The 17,365-nt window shown below is 40.9% G+C and overlaps 1 protein-coding gene across 2 annotated transcripts in view; it reads left to right on the top strand.

Annotated features, from left to right (window-relative positions):
• LOC134861893 (raftlin-like) overlaps positions 1 to 17,365 on the top strand; it is an 87,080-nt gene that overhangs the window by 4,160 nt on the left and 65,555 nt on the right. The window contains exon 2 of one of the 2 annotated variants that reach the window (XM_063879477.1): positions 6,300 to 6,472. In XM_063879477.1, the coding sequence (XP_063735547.1) occupies positions 6,334 to 6,472 (139 nt within the window). In that variant the 5' untranslated portion in view covers positions 6,300 to 6,333. Of the gene's footprint in view, positions 1 to 6,299; positions 6,482 to 17,365 lie in introns of both variants that reach the window. The other variant, XM_063879476.1, reaches the window with a different exon arrangement.

Genomic DNA, 17,365 nt, shown 5'->3' with positions numbered 1-17,365 from the left:
AATGTTCAACACGGACATGTCGATAGGGTGTCTGAAAACCGAGGAACTTGGCTTTGGCTGGCTTTAATAAAAAGTGACCTGCCTGGAGCAAATTCACAGAATGCAATGAGTCACTCACAGAAAATCTCTTGATATCCCTCAGTGTTTAAAGAAGAATTACAAAAAGGGCAATCACTTGCTTTCCTAAATGTTTTTCTTTGTGTTTTTTTGGCTGTAGCTTGAAAACATCCAACACCATCTTTGTGCAAGTCGGGTTGAGATCATGTTTTGCTTTTCACTTGTGACAAATCCAAGCTTGGATAGATTTTGCATAACAAATCAGACTCAGGACAGTCAAAGACATGCATAGAGGAGAGGAGGTGAACAGGATGACACGAATGTTTGCTCCTGCACATGGAGGAGGAGAAAAGAGAAGCATGTCCTGGTGATGAGGAAGGGTGTGATCTTATAGTGACCAGAAAGGGAGAAAAAAATGGAGAAACTGACAATGAAAGAGGGAGACGTCGAGAAAGATTGGTGCTTATTATTCTCCCCAGAAAGGAATAGTCATAGAGGGGTTGGTTCCCATGGCAATAGCTCTGTCGATGTGTGTATGTGTGTGTATGGACTGTAATCGGCCTTGAGACTACATGGAGATGAGGTTGGCCGAGGCCATTGCGAAGCGCCGAGCCACCCGGAGCCTTGAAACGGCGGAGAATCTCAGACAGATATTATTGTTTACTCGCCTGTTCTCTCCAACTCACACATCACAACCTCATCTTCAATTCTTTTTGCACTTACATATCGTCCTTGGGCATTCAAAGCAACAACAAAAAAATTCAGCGAGTTGAAAAAGCAATTCCACCTTTGCACCAGTGGCCTCCTTGTTGGCAGCATGCATGATGTGGGGACGTCTCCCAAAAACTAATGTTAAGCTTTTCTGTGGCACCTTCAATGTTTCAGGGCCCCTCACATAATGTATTCACATATGTTAATGAAAGCTTTGTGTCATAAAGTTTTCTACAGAATGGTATTAATTGAAGATATTGATCAGTGTACAAAGATGTAAAAACTTAACTTAAGATCTTAAGATCAGCTACTTATTGCATGGTATAGTAGTGCAATTACTCTTTATAAGTTAGAGAAATTATTAAAACAATGATGCTACAGTTCCCATGCTTGTTTATTACCCAACCTTCTATTGGGGGTGTACTGTTATCACATAGAGACTTAAAGGACAACTCCTCTAAGATAAAATGCTTCCTGCACAGCAGCATGTTAAAACAAGACACTGCATATAATGTGAAGAATAAAGAGTAGAAAATAAAATTCCCATTCATTCTCTCCCTATGATATGGAGGCTCTGGAAAGTTTGTAGTTTCCCCCGTTGTGGAAGACTGATAGACATAGTCAGCACCCATTCATACATGCTGAGGATTTCAACAGTGACCCAGTTTCATAGGGAAAGTCCACCTAAAATGCATTGTCATCATGTGTTTGAGGGGGAGCACATTTTGTCCTGAATTATATAACTATATAACATTGATTTTTTTAGGGCATTATATCTTAACAACAGATTGCATAAAAGGGAAATGTAAAGGACACACGAAATACAATTTATATACCTTTACATACCCATAGGTACGTCTCTTTAAACGACTGGGTTATCACTAAAGGTTACAGCATTAACATCCTGCCTAAGTGTCCATTGTTTTTCTCCCTCTCTTGGGTCCCTCTTTTTTCCATCCTCTCTGTCCCACTTAGACAAGGATTCAAGTTGTTAAGGCTGAGGGGAGGACAAAGGGAACAGTGGGGGATTTCCAATATTTCAGAGGGTTAGTGAGGATATTTGGAACAGTCATCACGCTACTGTATATATTGGCTTTGTTTCCATTGACAATACCTCAAAATAGGTTGTTTGTGCTTTTTACAGGAAACAACACGTGAGCATTTTATGATCTGTAAGCTACATGTGATGTTTAGCCTGTATTAACGCAAGGTAAAGTAAGCACGTTGGTAAGCATGTTGATGCCTACGTGTATCACCAGTGCAGATATTGCCCCCAATAGACTAAAAAGTTAAAAATCCTTGTCTGTGTGTTTTGCTTGTATCCGTGAAACGTAGCATCCATATATCTGTACTTTTTATACATAATATAATATGTGACGTCCATGATCAATTATTTCTGAGTGAGCTGATTAAAGAAGATAAGGTTCAGTAATGTGAAAGGCCCATATAGTGATGGCTGATTAATCACATTGGAAGTTACTAAAACTGTCACATTAGTTACATGTCAGTACATGTTTTAAAACAGTTCTTACTTGGTTTATAAAAAAAGCAGACGGAACACAGAAGATCCATTTAGTCTGAAATAATCTTAGCTTTGAGCGCCCTTTATTCCTCACAACAGTAGAAGGATATTGAACCAGCAGTATCCACCACCAAGCGCAGCCTTGCTTGCACACCACTTTACATGTCAGATTAAAAAGATCAAAAGTCAGAAAAGGGAAAAGAGGGTGAGGGGAGATAAAGCATGAGAGGGAGAGAGCGGGCTTAAAAGGGAGACTATATGGAGAAGAACACAAGAACACAGTGTCCTAATTAATGTCCTCCTCCATTAATCCACTCTGAAGCTTCCCATGCTGCTGGGTTTGATCTCAGCAATGTTGCTATCAAAGCCTTTTAACATGGCCTTGTAATATGGGGGAGATCTCAGTCAGACAGCATTACAATCATTCAGTGCAGTTGCTCCTTGTTGTCGATGCTGTGATGTCTGTATGTGCAAATATCAGGAAGGGTTTTGTAAATGATCATTTACAATAAAAAGGCACCAAAGGTCCATTTTCTCATTTGAATAATATTATTCGCATGACCACATAATGTGAAGGCTATCAAGTGTAGCGAAGTCTGCAGAACTACATGGCCTTTTAGTGTCCTTTAGCTCACTATTCTGGTTGGAATAAGGAAGGGAAATGTGCTCTTACCAATAAAAAAAAACTAATTCACACCGCTTTCATTAAGTCGTTTGTGGCAGCAACTGGGGCCTGTTTCCAGAGAGAAAAGCTCAGTTGAACAGACTACATGCTAACTGTCTTGCACAAAACCAGCTTAGTCAGAAACTAGCTAGTGTAGATTTGGCTTCTAAATAGTCTAGCATTTCCCTCACGAGCTGATGGAGACCAAAATAGAGCTAATGTTTCCTAACGTTGTTCAATTTCTTCTGGAGATGTAAATTACCAACTTTTAGTCATAGCAAAGGTTGCAATAGCAACTTCATAAAGTAAAAATATGGCCTGTTGTTGTGATTTGCAGCTAGCAGAATTTTCTTTCTGCTTGGATTGGACAAAAAACAATTGTTTCTGTTTTAATGTTTTACATTTCCTGGAATGATCCTGATCATTGGACATTCAAATTTTTGCTGACTGACAGATAGAAAATATGGCCCTCCCTTCTGTTGCTGTTCACATTCAGCAAAAAAAAAACAAAGTGCTGTGGGATGTTTTGGTTGCAAGGGCCAAAGCTAAGTGCATCCAAGCTACAACAAAGCATTTAAAAGTCAATCTCGGCTCAGATGAGAGAATCCTATCGAATAAAACCTCTTATCAAATAAAAAGCTCAAAATACCATTAGCTAGAGACAAAAGATAGAACAAAACGGTAGGAAGATCGTTGCTAATTCAGCAAAAGGGAAATCAATGGTTCCCTTCCTGTTTTTTTTGTCTGTCTACCCTGTCAATGATCCCTGACTCCCTGCCTGTCAATCTCCAAAAGAAAAGGGTGTACAGGAAGTGAGGTGTGGGGGCTTTAACTGCCCAAGGCTCCTACCTCGAAGGAGAGGTTTTGAGGCAAGAAACAGCGACTCAAAAAATCATAAACACCTCACATTTCCTCTGTCAGTTTAGGTCTAAAAATACTCTGGTTCGCCTTCGCCTCACATCTCCTCCTTCCTGGTCTCAAGGAGCTATGCAAATACAAGCCCCCCCCCCCCCATTTTTTTCCTCATCCACTTTGTTTTCTTTCCATACCCCCTCCCTCATAGCCCCTGAATCCTATTGTTCTGACTACATCTCCTCTAGCTCTTGCAGCCTACATGACAGAGCCTCGTCTTCCCTTGTGTTGTTCCTTCTCTCTCCAGGGTAAGGGGAAAACGATAAAAGCTATTTACAAGTAACTGTAGGCAACAGTGGGAAACCAAGACTTGGAAAAATTCAAGCTTCTTTCTTGCCCTGTTTTCTTTGATGGCAGAGCCATTTGTGATGCTGTGCGATGAACTGCAGCACAGCGCGCAACAGTCCTGAGTGACAATTTAAGGGGGGACTATAGAGCTTTTAGGGACTTCGAATATGCCATCTTCTGCAGATTACGTTTAGCTTTTTTGCTATGAAAACAAAAGTAAGACATCAGTCATGCTCGGCACATGCAGAGAGGCAAAGACACAACCCGTCAGCACATCTCATAAACATGTATAAACCATTTAGTAGGCTTCAGAAGTTTAAAACAGAGAGGTTTGAAGCACACAGGACTCACAGTGTGTTCTGGTATTAATCACAAGTCCATCAGCCTCTTGGTCCATTTCAGGGAGCTGTTCTGAGGCTTGTAGAGATATGATTGTGATACACTTTCAGATTCATAAAGCCCAACAAAGACATCCATGTAAGTGCCACTGGAAACACCAGCTTTCATGACAACCGTAATAAATCTCCTGCCTCATCTTTCTCTCTCCGTTCTCCCTCGGCGTGTGTTGATCACCCATTTTCTATTCAACTGACTCTAATTGCGAGCTCCTTTTTTCTCTCCAGACTCTACTTGCCATGCATTACCCACTGCCCCCCCCCCCCCCACCCTTTTTTCCGCCATACAATCTCCAACCCGGCCACCCTTATTTCCTCTCCCTCCCTTGATTGATTCTCACCTTTCCCATTCTTGCCGTTCACCTCATTAACAGAGCCCCCGTCTGCTCGTTTCCTATTTCGTCCCTGACTCCTTCCTATAACCCAACCCCCCGCCTCTCTTCACTTCCTGTCCTGTCTCTGAAGCGAAGGCCGGCTCGGATTCATAGTTTGCAGCCAAGGCCATGTGATGTTCTGTAATTAGTAGAGAGCATAATAGAGAGTGTTCCTCATCAGTTGAGGTGGAAGGGGGAGGGGAGGGGAGGGCACCACCGCCATCTATCAATCCATCCATCCACCCATGCTTGAGTTTAATCAGTGGCACACAATAGGATGTCACCTGCTCCTGGATGCAGTTGCTAGAGAGGGGCAGTGATGCTGTCACAAACCATTTGGGGTGAAGCGGCGTCCATGGCACCGGCTCTTTAAGGCCTCCTCTTCCTCCACGGTTGTCTTTGCTCATTTGGTCTCCCTGGGAACGAGGGAACCTGTGAAATCAAGCTCATTTATTTGTGTTTATTTATTTATTAAAATACGTTCATCCAGCATGTTCTTCTTTATTGGTTTTCCGTCTAAGTCCCTGAGGAATCATGGATAATAAAGTGCTTGAATGTTTGCTTTCCTATGTGTGTGTTTGTGTGTGTATGTGTGTGCACAGTATGTCCCAAAGAGGTTAATCTTGCCCTCAAACAGTCATACCCAGTGGAGGAACGTAAATAAGCTTTTAGTCTCTAGTTGTGAGACACTTGTCCCTTCAATTATTGTTTTTTTTACATTTTCTATTTATTTATTTTTCCTTCACTTTCATACATTTATTTTACATCTTTAGATACTTGTCACTTTGACAAAAATACAAGACTTGACATAAAGACATCAGATCCATTGCAACAAGCAGCCTACTTTTTGTTTTATTTAACCCCAGAATTGCTCTCATTAAAATGTCTACAGTATTGAAGTGTGTGGGGGACGTTTTGGATAAGAGTGTCTGCTAAAAGATATAATGTAATATAACATTCTCTTTCAATTATTGGCTTTCATTCATTTTGGGACATGGTATTATTGATAAAAATTGAATATCATGGTTCAGACGACGATGATTATTAAGATTATTCTATAAAGTTTGGTTATTATGCTCTTGGTCAATACTAATGCAATGCAGATTTGTTGTTTACTGTGAAGATTGACACACCTCAAGCTTCAATACTCTGTTCATTTTCCTAACATAAAGATGTGAATGGAGACCTTTGGTTGCAAGGGATTGAAAAAAAAAAAAGAAAAAGCATTCATGCATCTCCAAAAAAGTACTTATTTCTATTATCTTTGTTAAGCCAAACAGACACCCTAATGCATGTGCACTTTTCCGCTCTGCTACACACAAAGACACACAAGTGACAATGAAACACTGTCTCAGTCTGTTGTGTCTGGTTGGCAGGGTCCGTGCAGAGAGAGACACACACAGTGGAGTCATGGGCTGCGGACTGCGAAAGATGAAGCCAATGTCGGAGGAGAACAGTCCTGGGAAGATTTATTCCACACTGAAGAGACCACAGGTGGAGACTAAGGTGGGCGTGGCCTATACCTACCGCTACCTGGACTTCCTCATTGGTAAAGACGGTAAGACTTGGATTTTTATCTATTGCTTGAAACTGACCTCTGGTTATGACAGGAAATGCAGCAAATTTATATATTGATATCTTTCACCATGAATCTTTAAAACACTTTTTAATTTCTATTACACATAAAGTATAACCAACCCCGACTCCTCAAAAAATTACAACTAAACTGCAATTTTAATTATGTATCAAAGGAAGCTTTGGTTTTTTCCGGATTGCAAACATTTTTATTTTGGTTTTAAACAGAAAACAAACACCAAACTTCCTGGTTGAAAGTCCTGGGTTTTTTAACCCATCAAACCCAACCCCCTCCATGCTCATGCTATCTAACGCTTTGAATGTAATGTAACCCAGGAGAAATAACATATCCCCTGAAATGTACAAGCTTTGTTGTATGAGAATGAATTTTTCAGGAGCCCATGTTTGTAAAGTTCAGCACTACAAGCCTGAAATCTCGGCACAGCAATAGTAGCTACTGATCAGTGATCCCCACAGCGTCATTTTGCAGATATGTTATGGCCGTTTTGTCCTGGGAAGTCATAAAAATCTAAAATATGGCTTGTTCTGAAATGATACGTATAGCTCAAGGCTTCTGCCATTTTGCAGCATCATGCCTCAGCCTGATAAAAAGGCAGCACGCCTCACAAGTTTTCCAAGGGGCTGATCTGCACTGCGGTCTCCAACTTTCTGTGCTGTGTGTAGTATTTTACTGGATAATGCTACCTCCAGGGTGATTAATCTCTGTACACTCCCTCCTGAAAATGCCATTATACCTGTGTGTCCCCAGTATAAAACCATTAAACAGATGCAGAGGAAATCTATCACTCATGTATATGGAACAACAGCACGCAAGCTGAAACTTTCATAAGGATTTTCTTGTCATGATGGAGTGTTAATTAGCGCCTCCCTGTATACAAGACACGGTTGCAATTTATTTTCTCACAATTAGTCAGTCATGCCTTCACATTGTGCTAATTATATAGAAATGTGCAGCTTAATCCAAGGCAAACATCATGACGCTGGCCATAAATTATGTATAGCACCAAATCGAACCAACTAGCAGGAGAGGCAAATACATTTAAGGGTGGCCTGCTACGTAGAGAGTGTTCCTTCATGGTTACAGGTTTGATCTTTAATGTTTTAGCTTGTTTCAGTGTGTGTCGGGTTGCGGAAGTACTGACCAGCCTGGTGAGCTGAAAACATGTAAACAAGTTGTATTAACTATAAAAATATGGCTAAATGAATCTAAGGTTGCCTGTGCTTCACATGAAAATATGGAAGTGAATCACTTTCCTTATGAAGATAGCATCCCTTCACTAGCACACACACGCACAAAAACAAACTGACCCGGTAGAGCCACCCCCCTTTTTTCCTTTACTCATATGAGGTGTTTATGAGATGAGAGGTGATTGTTGTTTCCTGAGATACAAAGACCCAAAGTAATGGTTCATGGTCTTTGTGTGTGTGTGTGTGTGTGTGTGTGTGTGTGTGTGTGTGTGTGTGTGTGTGTGTGTGTGTGTGTGTGTGTGTGTGTGTGTGTGTGTGTGTGTGTTGGGGGGGTTGTTTTTTGATGTTCTCTCTTAGATTTAGACATCTGAAGAGGTGGTTAAGTTACATTAGGTTACAAACGGATTTCCAAAACTTTTGAAACTACTTGTAAAAAGGTCATTGTTGAGGTCACTGCTTGTTTCTGCAGCCCCTGAGTTTCCCAATTGTAGGTTCAAGATATGTAAGCAATGTGCATGTACTCACACGTAAATTTGGGAAAATGTGCATGGCTGACATGTTCTACTTAGCTAGCCCGCTTATGAAGAAGACTCTCTTTGTCTTCTTCCACTGCTGGGCATACCACTCGTTTTTCGCACACGTCACTGCTTTAAGTTTGCTCCCATGACATTTTGCAGCTTGAAATTCATTACCAAAACAAAGAAAGAGAAAAAAACAAGTCATATTTAAAGAGTAATCCAATTCTATTATTTGACAATTAGAAAGATAACGTTCTGTTTGCAATAATCAGAAATATTGTGCTTACACTGATTATAATCAAATTACTGACTGCCTGTAAGCCGTCCTTCTCAGCAGGACATTGTCAAATATATTGATTTACAAAGAAGAGGGTAACGTCCTCAGCGACTTCTACACATATTTTGCAGCTTAGCCGACAGACATTAGCATCGGGGTTAGGGTCAAGGTAAATGTAAGGTCAGATGTAGAGTTAGGATTAGATTAAGGATAAATATATAATGGAGGTCATTAGGGTGAGCAAATGGGGAATTAATGAGCTCAGGGACGACCCTGTGTGTGTTTGTGTGTGCGCTCTAGGAGTCAGGGTGCTATATATAGTCATCACTCTGTTATTTCTGCTTATGACAGTTATAGCTGCAATGATGGTGGTTGGGTGGGGATTTGGTGGTGGTGGGAGGGTGCTGTGGGGGAGGAAGGGGGATGGTACTGGAAGCCGGGAGATGTAGTGCGCGCCGTGTTCGCCCTGACAGTTGATTAGTCTCCATTAGTTTGTCAGGCTGACTAGACTGGATGGATGAAGGAGCCGGGGAACGTGGGCGTCTGGGGGCCAGGCTTTTCCTTCCTCCCTCGTATGGGACAGTGTACGGATGCCTCCCTTTTGTCTAAGTGTGTGTGTGTGTGTGTGTGTGTGTGTGTGTGTGTGTGTGTGTGTGTGTGTGTGTGTGTGTGTGTGTGTCTGGCTCACAGCCACATTATTATCTTCAAGTATTTTCTATAATGTTGGGGGTGGTACTTACTGTAATCAGTTTCCTCTTACTGTCTCTCTGTCACTGTCAGTACGCCTTTGTCTATGATTTTCTGTTGTTCATCTCGTAAAATATGTGCATTTGTGTGTGTGTGTGTGTGTGTGTGTGTGTGTGTGTGTGTGTGTGTGTGTGTGTGTGTGTGTGTGTGTGTGTGTGTGTGTGTGTGTGTGTGTGTGTGTGTGTGTGTGTGTGTGTGTGTGTGTTTCCCATAGGAGCACATTAAGTTTGAGAAATCTGGAGTCTAGTCATTGCAGCCCCAGTGGCTTAATAATTTCACTGCATCAGCAGATTTTTTAGGTTAAAGGTTAGCGTGTTACTCATGGCTGTAATTACCTTGTACCAGGTATGTAAGTGTAGGTAATGATTCATGTGCCTGGCCTTTTTCTACAGGAAACATATCAAATATTTAAGACACAGTCAAGGATTATGAATATGAAAATAGTCTCTGGTAGAACTGTTGGTGGTGCACATAAATTGAGATATTTAGAGTGCTCCCAAAATCAGGGATAAGCGTTTCCTTGGGAAATGACTTGCTTCTACAACTGGAAAAGTACAGATACTTACTTACAGACAAAAATAGTGAACTGCGTTAGTAAAAAAATGACCTTTTTCCTCAAATCATTCCTTAAAAGCTTTACTTCTAATCAGAAAACTTATTTTCAATTGTGGTTCTTCACCAACCAATTACTGTCAATTCCACATGTAGAACCAGCAGCGGGCAGAAATCACTCTTTTCTTTGGCTGTTCAGCTTAAACGAGTCAGTGCTAGTTGGGTTGGTGTGACTCTGACTTTCAACTAGCTTTTTTTCTTCTCCTTCACCTGTCAATCAGGAATAATGCAGGAATGTGTGTGTGATGCATGTCCTAATGTTAAAAAAATCTAATAACTGATCAAAATGTTACAACATAGTGCTACTAGTGGTCAGAAATCCACTTTGTACCTAAAAATAGAGACTTTTCAAGTTACTTAAAAAAATAACAACATTTTTGTCTTACAAATAAACAGAAATATTGATAAAAACTAAACTAAATACCCTATGGAAAACCAACTCGGTATAATATTACTCATGGTGGCTTTTGTTTTATCTTCATGACCTTGTTTTTATCGACCTTGCTTTTAACTTTCTTATCCTATATTGTATATTGCTTTCATGTCTTGACAATCAGATAAGGCACAAGCCATCTTCATATCACATTCAATAGAATTATTGTCACATTAAATCATATTAAAAAGGAACAAGTAATAGAAATAGATTTGTCAATTACTTTGTACAGTGATGAGACACGCTAAAAGACAGGTGTTTGTTTGAACCTGTTTTCCTGTAGGCATCATCAAGAACAATTACACTGTCATATGAAAACAGAAGAAAGGAAATTGTTTTTTGCTAATACAGGAATCATAACTGTCACTTTCCAATCTTGCATAAGAAAAGAAAATCTTTCTTAAAAAAGTTAATGTAGCAGCAGGAAAATGTTCTGCCTCAGCGTTTTAAACTGGGAACAAATGAAGGCTGACTTCATGCTTCCCCTTCACCTTTCTCTTCTTGAGAAATAAGCCCTCATGATGTTGAGTTCACTTCAGCATGACTACTGCACTGTGAATAATGTTTGTAATAATTTCTTGCCATAGTGTTGGATCATAGCTTTCTGCAACTGCCACCTCAATGGACCTGCAGGCTATTATAACCAGCCAACGAATGTACAAAAATAACAGCTTTCACTGCAGAAATAGTGATGAAAGGCAGAGTAAATCGGTTCAAAGCTGTTGGTAATAAACCTCCTCTGCACCTAATATCAGCATCAGCCCACCAATGAGTTGTTTCCTTATGTTACCGTATCATTGTGAAACACACAGTTAGCTTCATGGTCACTCTGCTACCATTTATCCAGCTCTAAAAGGACTGCAGAAAAATAAAACCGAGAGTCTGTTTGGTATTGAGATCATGACCCTACAGGGAGCTGAGAGAGCACCTTACTGTTGCTGTGTTAGATGGTGTGGGAAAAAGTAATTTTGTCGTAAACACAGCCACAACAGACTCTGGGATGTATGGCATGAATCTTATTTACCAAAATGTGATTTTAAAATGTTAAAATAGTCACAAGAAATTAAAAATGTGCTTATTGCATCATGTCTTCCCTAGCGAGCAGATTTGGGAATACTGGAAATATAAAGATCTCGCCCTTTAAATGAAAGCTGGTGAGCTGACATGTAAAGCCTCCACACACACACTGAGGCCCAGACACACACCGTTTGATATCATCTCAGGAGCTAGACACATCATTTATATGCAAAACCCCCAGAGCCCCAAGTCCCCTTGTTAATATGAGCTGTAGCAGTGGCAGGCAGGTGAGTGACACGCAGGAGCAGCCTTTCCCCCGTCACTCCACTCAGATACAAGACCGAGCTGCAGGAGAGGTCAGCAAGAACGCCGCACGCTGGAGTGGCTTTCTGAGGCAAGATTAGTCCTTGGATGGCGGGGGAGCCGGGATTTATCCCCTGGCTACTCAGCTTGAGAGGTGGAATTGAATCGCAGTTATTGAAGGGGAGAATGACATTGAAGACTGAATTCACGGTCATCTGGTTTTTACATTATATTTCCATTATATTCCTGCTGCCCAGGGTGTGGCTGCGCAGCTCAAATCACAACATGATTGTAAATTAGATGCAGACAGAAGTGAGTTGAATTGGAAATGTGTTTCTGATGGTGTGAGAAATCAAAAATGGGCAAGCGGTGATTATATATTGGAAAATAGTGAATTAATAACCCAGACCTCCTTGGAACAGGCAGGTCTTTGCAAACAGATAAAGGTTTTCAATGTGATTACCATTACATTGTGGGGTATTTAAGAAATGTGCATGAAATATGCATCAGCAGCCATACAGGCTTGTGTTGAGGCTTCTTGTTTCTGCATCTTCCTCTATACACGGCTGGAGGCATACTAAGTGGATGCTACTTGTATTGTTTTGAGGCAGTCAGGCAGCAAAATGCCAAGCCATCGTTTGCTGAGACAAAGATGTCAGAGCAGCATTTTAGGCGTGTGACAGAGCAAGGGCTCAGCAGGTTCCATTCGTTAAGCTTCAAACGGCTGCAAATGCTGACAAAGTTTTCAGAAACAGGAAACGCAGATTTCTGCTTGGTTCCTTCCTCTTTCTTCCTCACTGCCTGTCTCTCACTCTGCAGTATGTTTAAGACGAGCTCTCCTTGTAATGCTTCACACTCAATACAGACTATTTCCTGTGTCTGAAGGCTTTGTTATTGCAGTTAACTGAACTCAGTTTCCAGTATGCGGTATGTGTGTGTTTATTTTTATGGTGTTGCGGCAAATGCAATTTCCCTAGCTTTAGAAAAATATTCCCCTTATGATTTGATTCAGGCTCTTCAGGCCTGCACGATGAGTTTGTAAAAGGGGATGTGGGAAATATGAGATGGAGGGTCAGAGGGTGAGAAAAACAAAAATATAAATAAAGCAAACTAAAAAAATAGATTCGGGAAATTTTAAAGTTTGCCAAGGGCCCTTCGATTTTAATCTAGGATCTTAAAGAATCCTGAAATTACAGTCATGGCTGATCTCTCTGCACGACCTTGTCATCAAACATCTCACTGCTTTGACAAAATAACACATCAGAAGGCTCTATGGGTTTTATTTTTGAGATATGGATTCTGCATGTGGGTGGGGAAGCTGCGCGCGTCATTAGATGAGTAAGTGTGAGTGTCTTGAAGAGAGAGGAAATGAAGGGAGAAAGATAGAAACCAAGATAGAGCTAGGGCTTGTATGTACACATGTATTTTGATGAAATGTCTTTTAAGTCTCAGACCTCTGTGTCTGCGTGTGTGTTGGTTTGTCTTGTGTTTAAGTGCGTTTGTCCACTGCTGCGTTTTATCCAGCCTGCCTGCTTATTGCCTCTTCTAACGTGGCCTCTGCTATTTTCCTGCCTGCCTGACAGACAATACGCCCAAGCGCCCCCTCAAAGCTTTATTGGCTCTTATTGCCATCTCACTCGATCCAATATGCCAGTATTGATTGTGTTGAAATGCAATCAGGGTCTCCACAGCAGAGGAGCAAACAATCTAAATTTAACAAAACACCTCCGCTGGCCTTCATCCCGGCCCTGATGGCACCTCCCGAAGAGGATCAAATGTATTTATGTGTGTATAGAAAATAGAGGATCCTCCACGCGATCACAGCTATTGTTAGATGCTCTCTTAAGAGGCCTGTGAGGCCGCACAAGCAGAATGTGCAGGAAGTGACCTCATCTTTGACCTAACTTCCTGGCAAGTGGGCGTTTACAGCCTGTTGTCAATGCAAAATATGTTTTGGGATTCAAAGTCAGATCTCAGAAGTCAGTGAGCAGACAAAGTCATAGGCTTAAACTTATGCTAAACTAACCAGTGAAAACTCAAATACAGTGCTGATGTTTGTTGACCATGAAAAGGCTTGATTTGAGCTTAAGGAAAATGCATACTTAGCATTTATTAAGCTGTTGGGAACTTATTTTTTCACAGCACATAGAGGAACAATGTGATCTTTCAAATCATCAAAAGTTGAGTTATGAGTTTTCTCCCAATAGCGATAAGTATTTTAGCACAATGACATTCTCAATATTTTCATACTTATTCTTGAGGGACAGAATGCTGCGAACACCGTGAATAAAAACTATTGTTTGTCAGCTTGATAATGAAATTCAGAGCTGCTTCCTCACCGCTCAAAGTCTTGTATTGCACATTCTGTAAAACTCAGTGTTCTTTTCAAATCAATTTACACACAGGTAAGAGAAGCTACATTTTTTCATAAAGTGAAAGAGATTTTTTTTAAATGCCATGAATTCATTTTGGGGAAACATGTCGCTACCTGAGACTCAGCAATTACCAAAAAAACAAAAATGTTCTGTCCTCAAAAAACAGCAGCCTTGTAAGCAAGGATGAATGATAATATTATTATTAACCAGTTTGCTTTCCACTTTGTTTTAAAGGTCTCATCAATCATTATGTTAGAAAAGGTGTCATTTTTGGGAAGCAATTAACTGAAAAAAAAATGAAAGTCTTCAGTTTTCCAGTATAATAGACTCTGACAACAAGACAAAGGTTTGCCTTGATGAGGTTTAGTGCATGCGCAGGAGCGTTTCCATTAAGACTGGAGATAACACAACACTGCTTATGTGTGGTATTGGCTTTGCAGGCTGTAGCCTCAGTAGGGACCACTACATATTTAATAGAGGAGTTGGATAAAAATGTAATTAAGAGGCACTGCGTTCTGCATCTCTCAAATTGGCACTTAATGATAACTAGTGAATGATTCCTGTATTGATTGGAGATCCAAAGCAGAATTTGCAACCTCTTTCACTTAATTATCTTTTTTCTCCTTTTAAAATGTTGGCCCCTTCAGTCTAAGTTGTGTTGGACCTCCTTCTCAGATGAGAGACCATCCAGTCCTATATCCAGTCCTTTTGCAGACAGTTTGGTTGTGTTTTTCCTCTTTCCAAATCTATTCCCACTCCCATTAAACAGCTCCAGAGGAGACGTCCAGAGCTTCTGAAGTTATCTGAAACCCTCCCACCACTCTGGACATGTTAGAGAGTTAAGAAATAAGGCATTCTTGAAACACACATTTGAAGTTTAATCTTGTTAGTTAAAAAAAAGACAGAATCAGTGTTCCTCCTTCTGCTGGAAAATTTCCCCGACCAAGAAAGCACATTTTCAGTGAAGCCCACAGAACTCACTGTGCCTATAGGTTACATTTTTGGTTTATTTAGGTTTATTTGACAGATGGGGTAAGAAATTTGTGGAAACAACAAAGTCTGTTGAGCAAAGTTGAATTGACTCTCTCGGAAGGTCGGTTGATGAAAGCAGCATCTTCAGGCAGCACTGCGAGTCATGCTTCAGCAGGCTGTGTATACTGTGGCCCTGCAGACCTTTAATGTGATTTCATTCATGGGAGCATGGACTAACAATCTGCCCGAAGCCATCATAAAAAAAAACAGGAATGGAGACGCTTCAAACCTGCTTGTGTTTTCAACCCATCACATCAAGGGGTAGCATTCAAAAAATAGCGTGCTGATTGGGGTCAATTTGTGTGCACGTTACAGTTTGATTGCACTTGCACCCACGTGGGATGCAGAGAGCGGTTTGTCGGCGTGATGAATTTGCAGTTGTGGCGGGGTGGTGAGGTGAATATCTAGAGTATTAAAGTTTAATAAAAAGGGGGACCGACAACGCCACCTGGGGACTTGCACCCCAAGATATAAACCTTCAAAGATGTGGGCATAAGTTCGTACTGAGGGGCAGAGACGTGTTTTGTACAGAAAATAAACTTCTATTAATTATGAATAAAACAACAAAAGGAGCTAAGGAAGAGGATGCTAAAAAGAGAAAATACAAAGTCATCACGTTGTAAACAATAGTACAGTTTAATATCTTTATTACTAACAAAAGGTTTTAAAATCTTTATGTAAAAGCTGACATTTAAATCAAAACAGAAAAATAAACTAAACCTCGGTGAGATGAGGCCAGTTAACGGGGTCGCATACTACTTTGTGACACTCGGGTGCAACCAAATACTCACAGGTGCAGTCACAGCAAACCAGTCACAGCAAGTAGGTCACTCATTCGTGCTCCCCGGTGATCTCCACCACAGCAAACAGTGATACGGACTAGCCCTCCCCATATACTGGCACTCAGCTTGAATAGCAAACTAAGACTAAAAACTAAACCTAAACAAACAAGAAAATCCCAGCTGGCAAAAGGAACTAAACTAAACAAAACCAAAGTAACTATACAAAACTAAACTAAACAGCAATGAATAAAACAGCAATAAACAAAACAGCAATAAACAAAACAGCAGCAGGTAAACCACCATAGGAAGTCAGCAGACAACTGTAAGGAAATATAAGCAAGTCAGTACAAAGAGACAATAACTTGTTGTCAACATGTGGTCAAAGACAGCCTACCTGCACCACCGACCATGAGGACAGGGCCATGGGGAAGGATGATTGCAGCAGGTGCCATTTATACTCTCTCTAATTAGGGGGAGTGGTTCGGGGAGGAGTCAGGCCCTGAGCTGCTTTTCCCAGCACCCAGCTACACAGTCGTGGAAGAGAGATGAAGGGAAAGCAATCAGAGTTCACCGTCCCCCGCTGCAACGTGATGGCATAATTCTCTATTGTTCTGTGACGAGAAGTGATGGCTCCCTGATAGGTAGAGTTTATACTCTGTGATGATACAGTATGTGTAAACACACTGTGCAGAAATCTGTCACCTGCTGAGCAATTAAAGTGCACTGGTCACTTACATGCAGAGTAGCATATTTGAGAAAATGTGCGTGGGAATAAAAGCTAAACTCTGCCACGTCAAATGACCAGAATTCTAAAAAATTTAAAATGCAAAATAATGACTTTTGAGTCTGCTTTATAAACCAGTTTGCAGTTGTAGTCCTGCTGCTGAAAACAAAACATGATGGCTTTCTAAATTAGGCAGTCAGTGCCTTCTTTCTTGTTCTATTGTTATAAACATAGACAGAATACTGAGGCAGGTGTTAGGGAGGCACAGTAGGGAGTTAATGATGAAATAGATACCGCGCATGTGCACCCCCTCCGTCATGATTACGCATCAGTCTCATATTTCCCTCAGATGTCTGGCTCTCTTAGGATCCACCATTGTTTCCAAAGAGTCAAATGACAGTTATGTGATGGAGGTTTGTATGAACAGAGGCCACCTGTTGCTCTGCAGGGTCTCCCATCTGCTGAGAGATTAAGGTTGCGGGTGCGGAGGCCGTCTCTAATTTTACTTAATTACTTCTGAAGAGACTGGGTGATGAATTAACATTGTATCTATTATCATGCGTTCAGTCTCCTATTCCCTATGCCTCTCTAGTGCCCCCCAGAGCAACTCTCAACTTTCTAAAAGCATCCATCCATTCTCTTCAACTTCAAAGTCGGAATCAGGATTAGATGATGCATTGTTGTGCTTGTACCTAAGCCTAAATCGATTTATTTCTTAAAAGTATGGCCATTAGCTTATGATGCTGACTTGATTCTTAGTTAAAACCTTGAGTCCTCGCAACCTTTTTGTTTCAAATGGGAGGAAACCGCCACATCTTTGTGTTTCATTCTCAATTCC

This window comes from Eleginops maclovinus, chromosome 3 (assembly GCF_036324505.1).
Source record: "Eleginops maclovinus isolate JMC-PN-2008 ecotype Puerto Natales chromosome 3, JC_Emac_rtc_rv5, whole genome shotgun sequence".
Lineage (NCBI taxonomy): Eukaryota > Metazoa > Chordata > Actinopteri > Perciformes > Eleginopidae > Eleginops > Eleginops maclovinus.
This window is presented reverse-complemented; position numbering and strand designations above follow the sequence as displayed.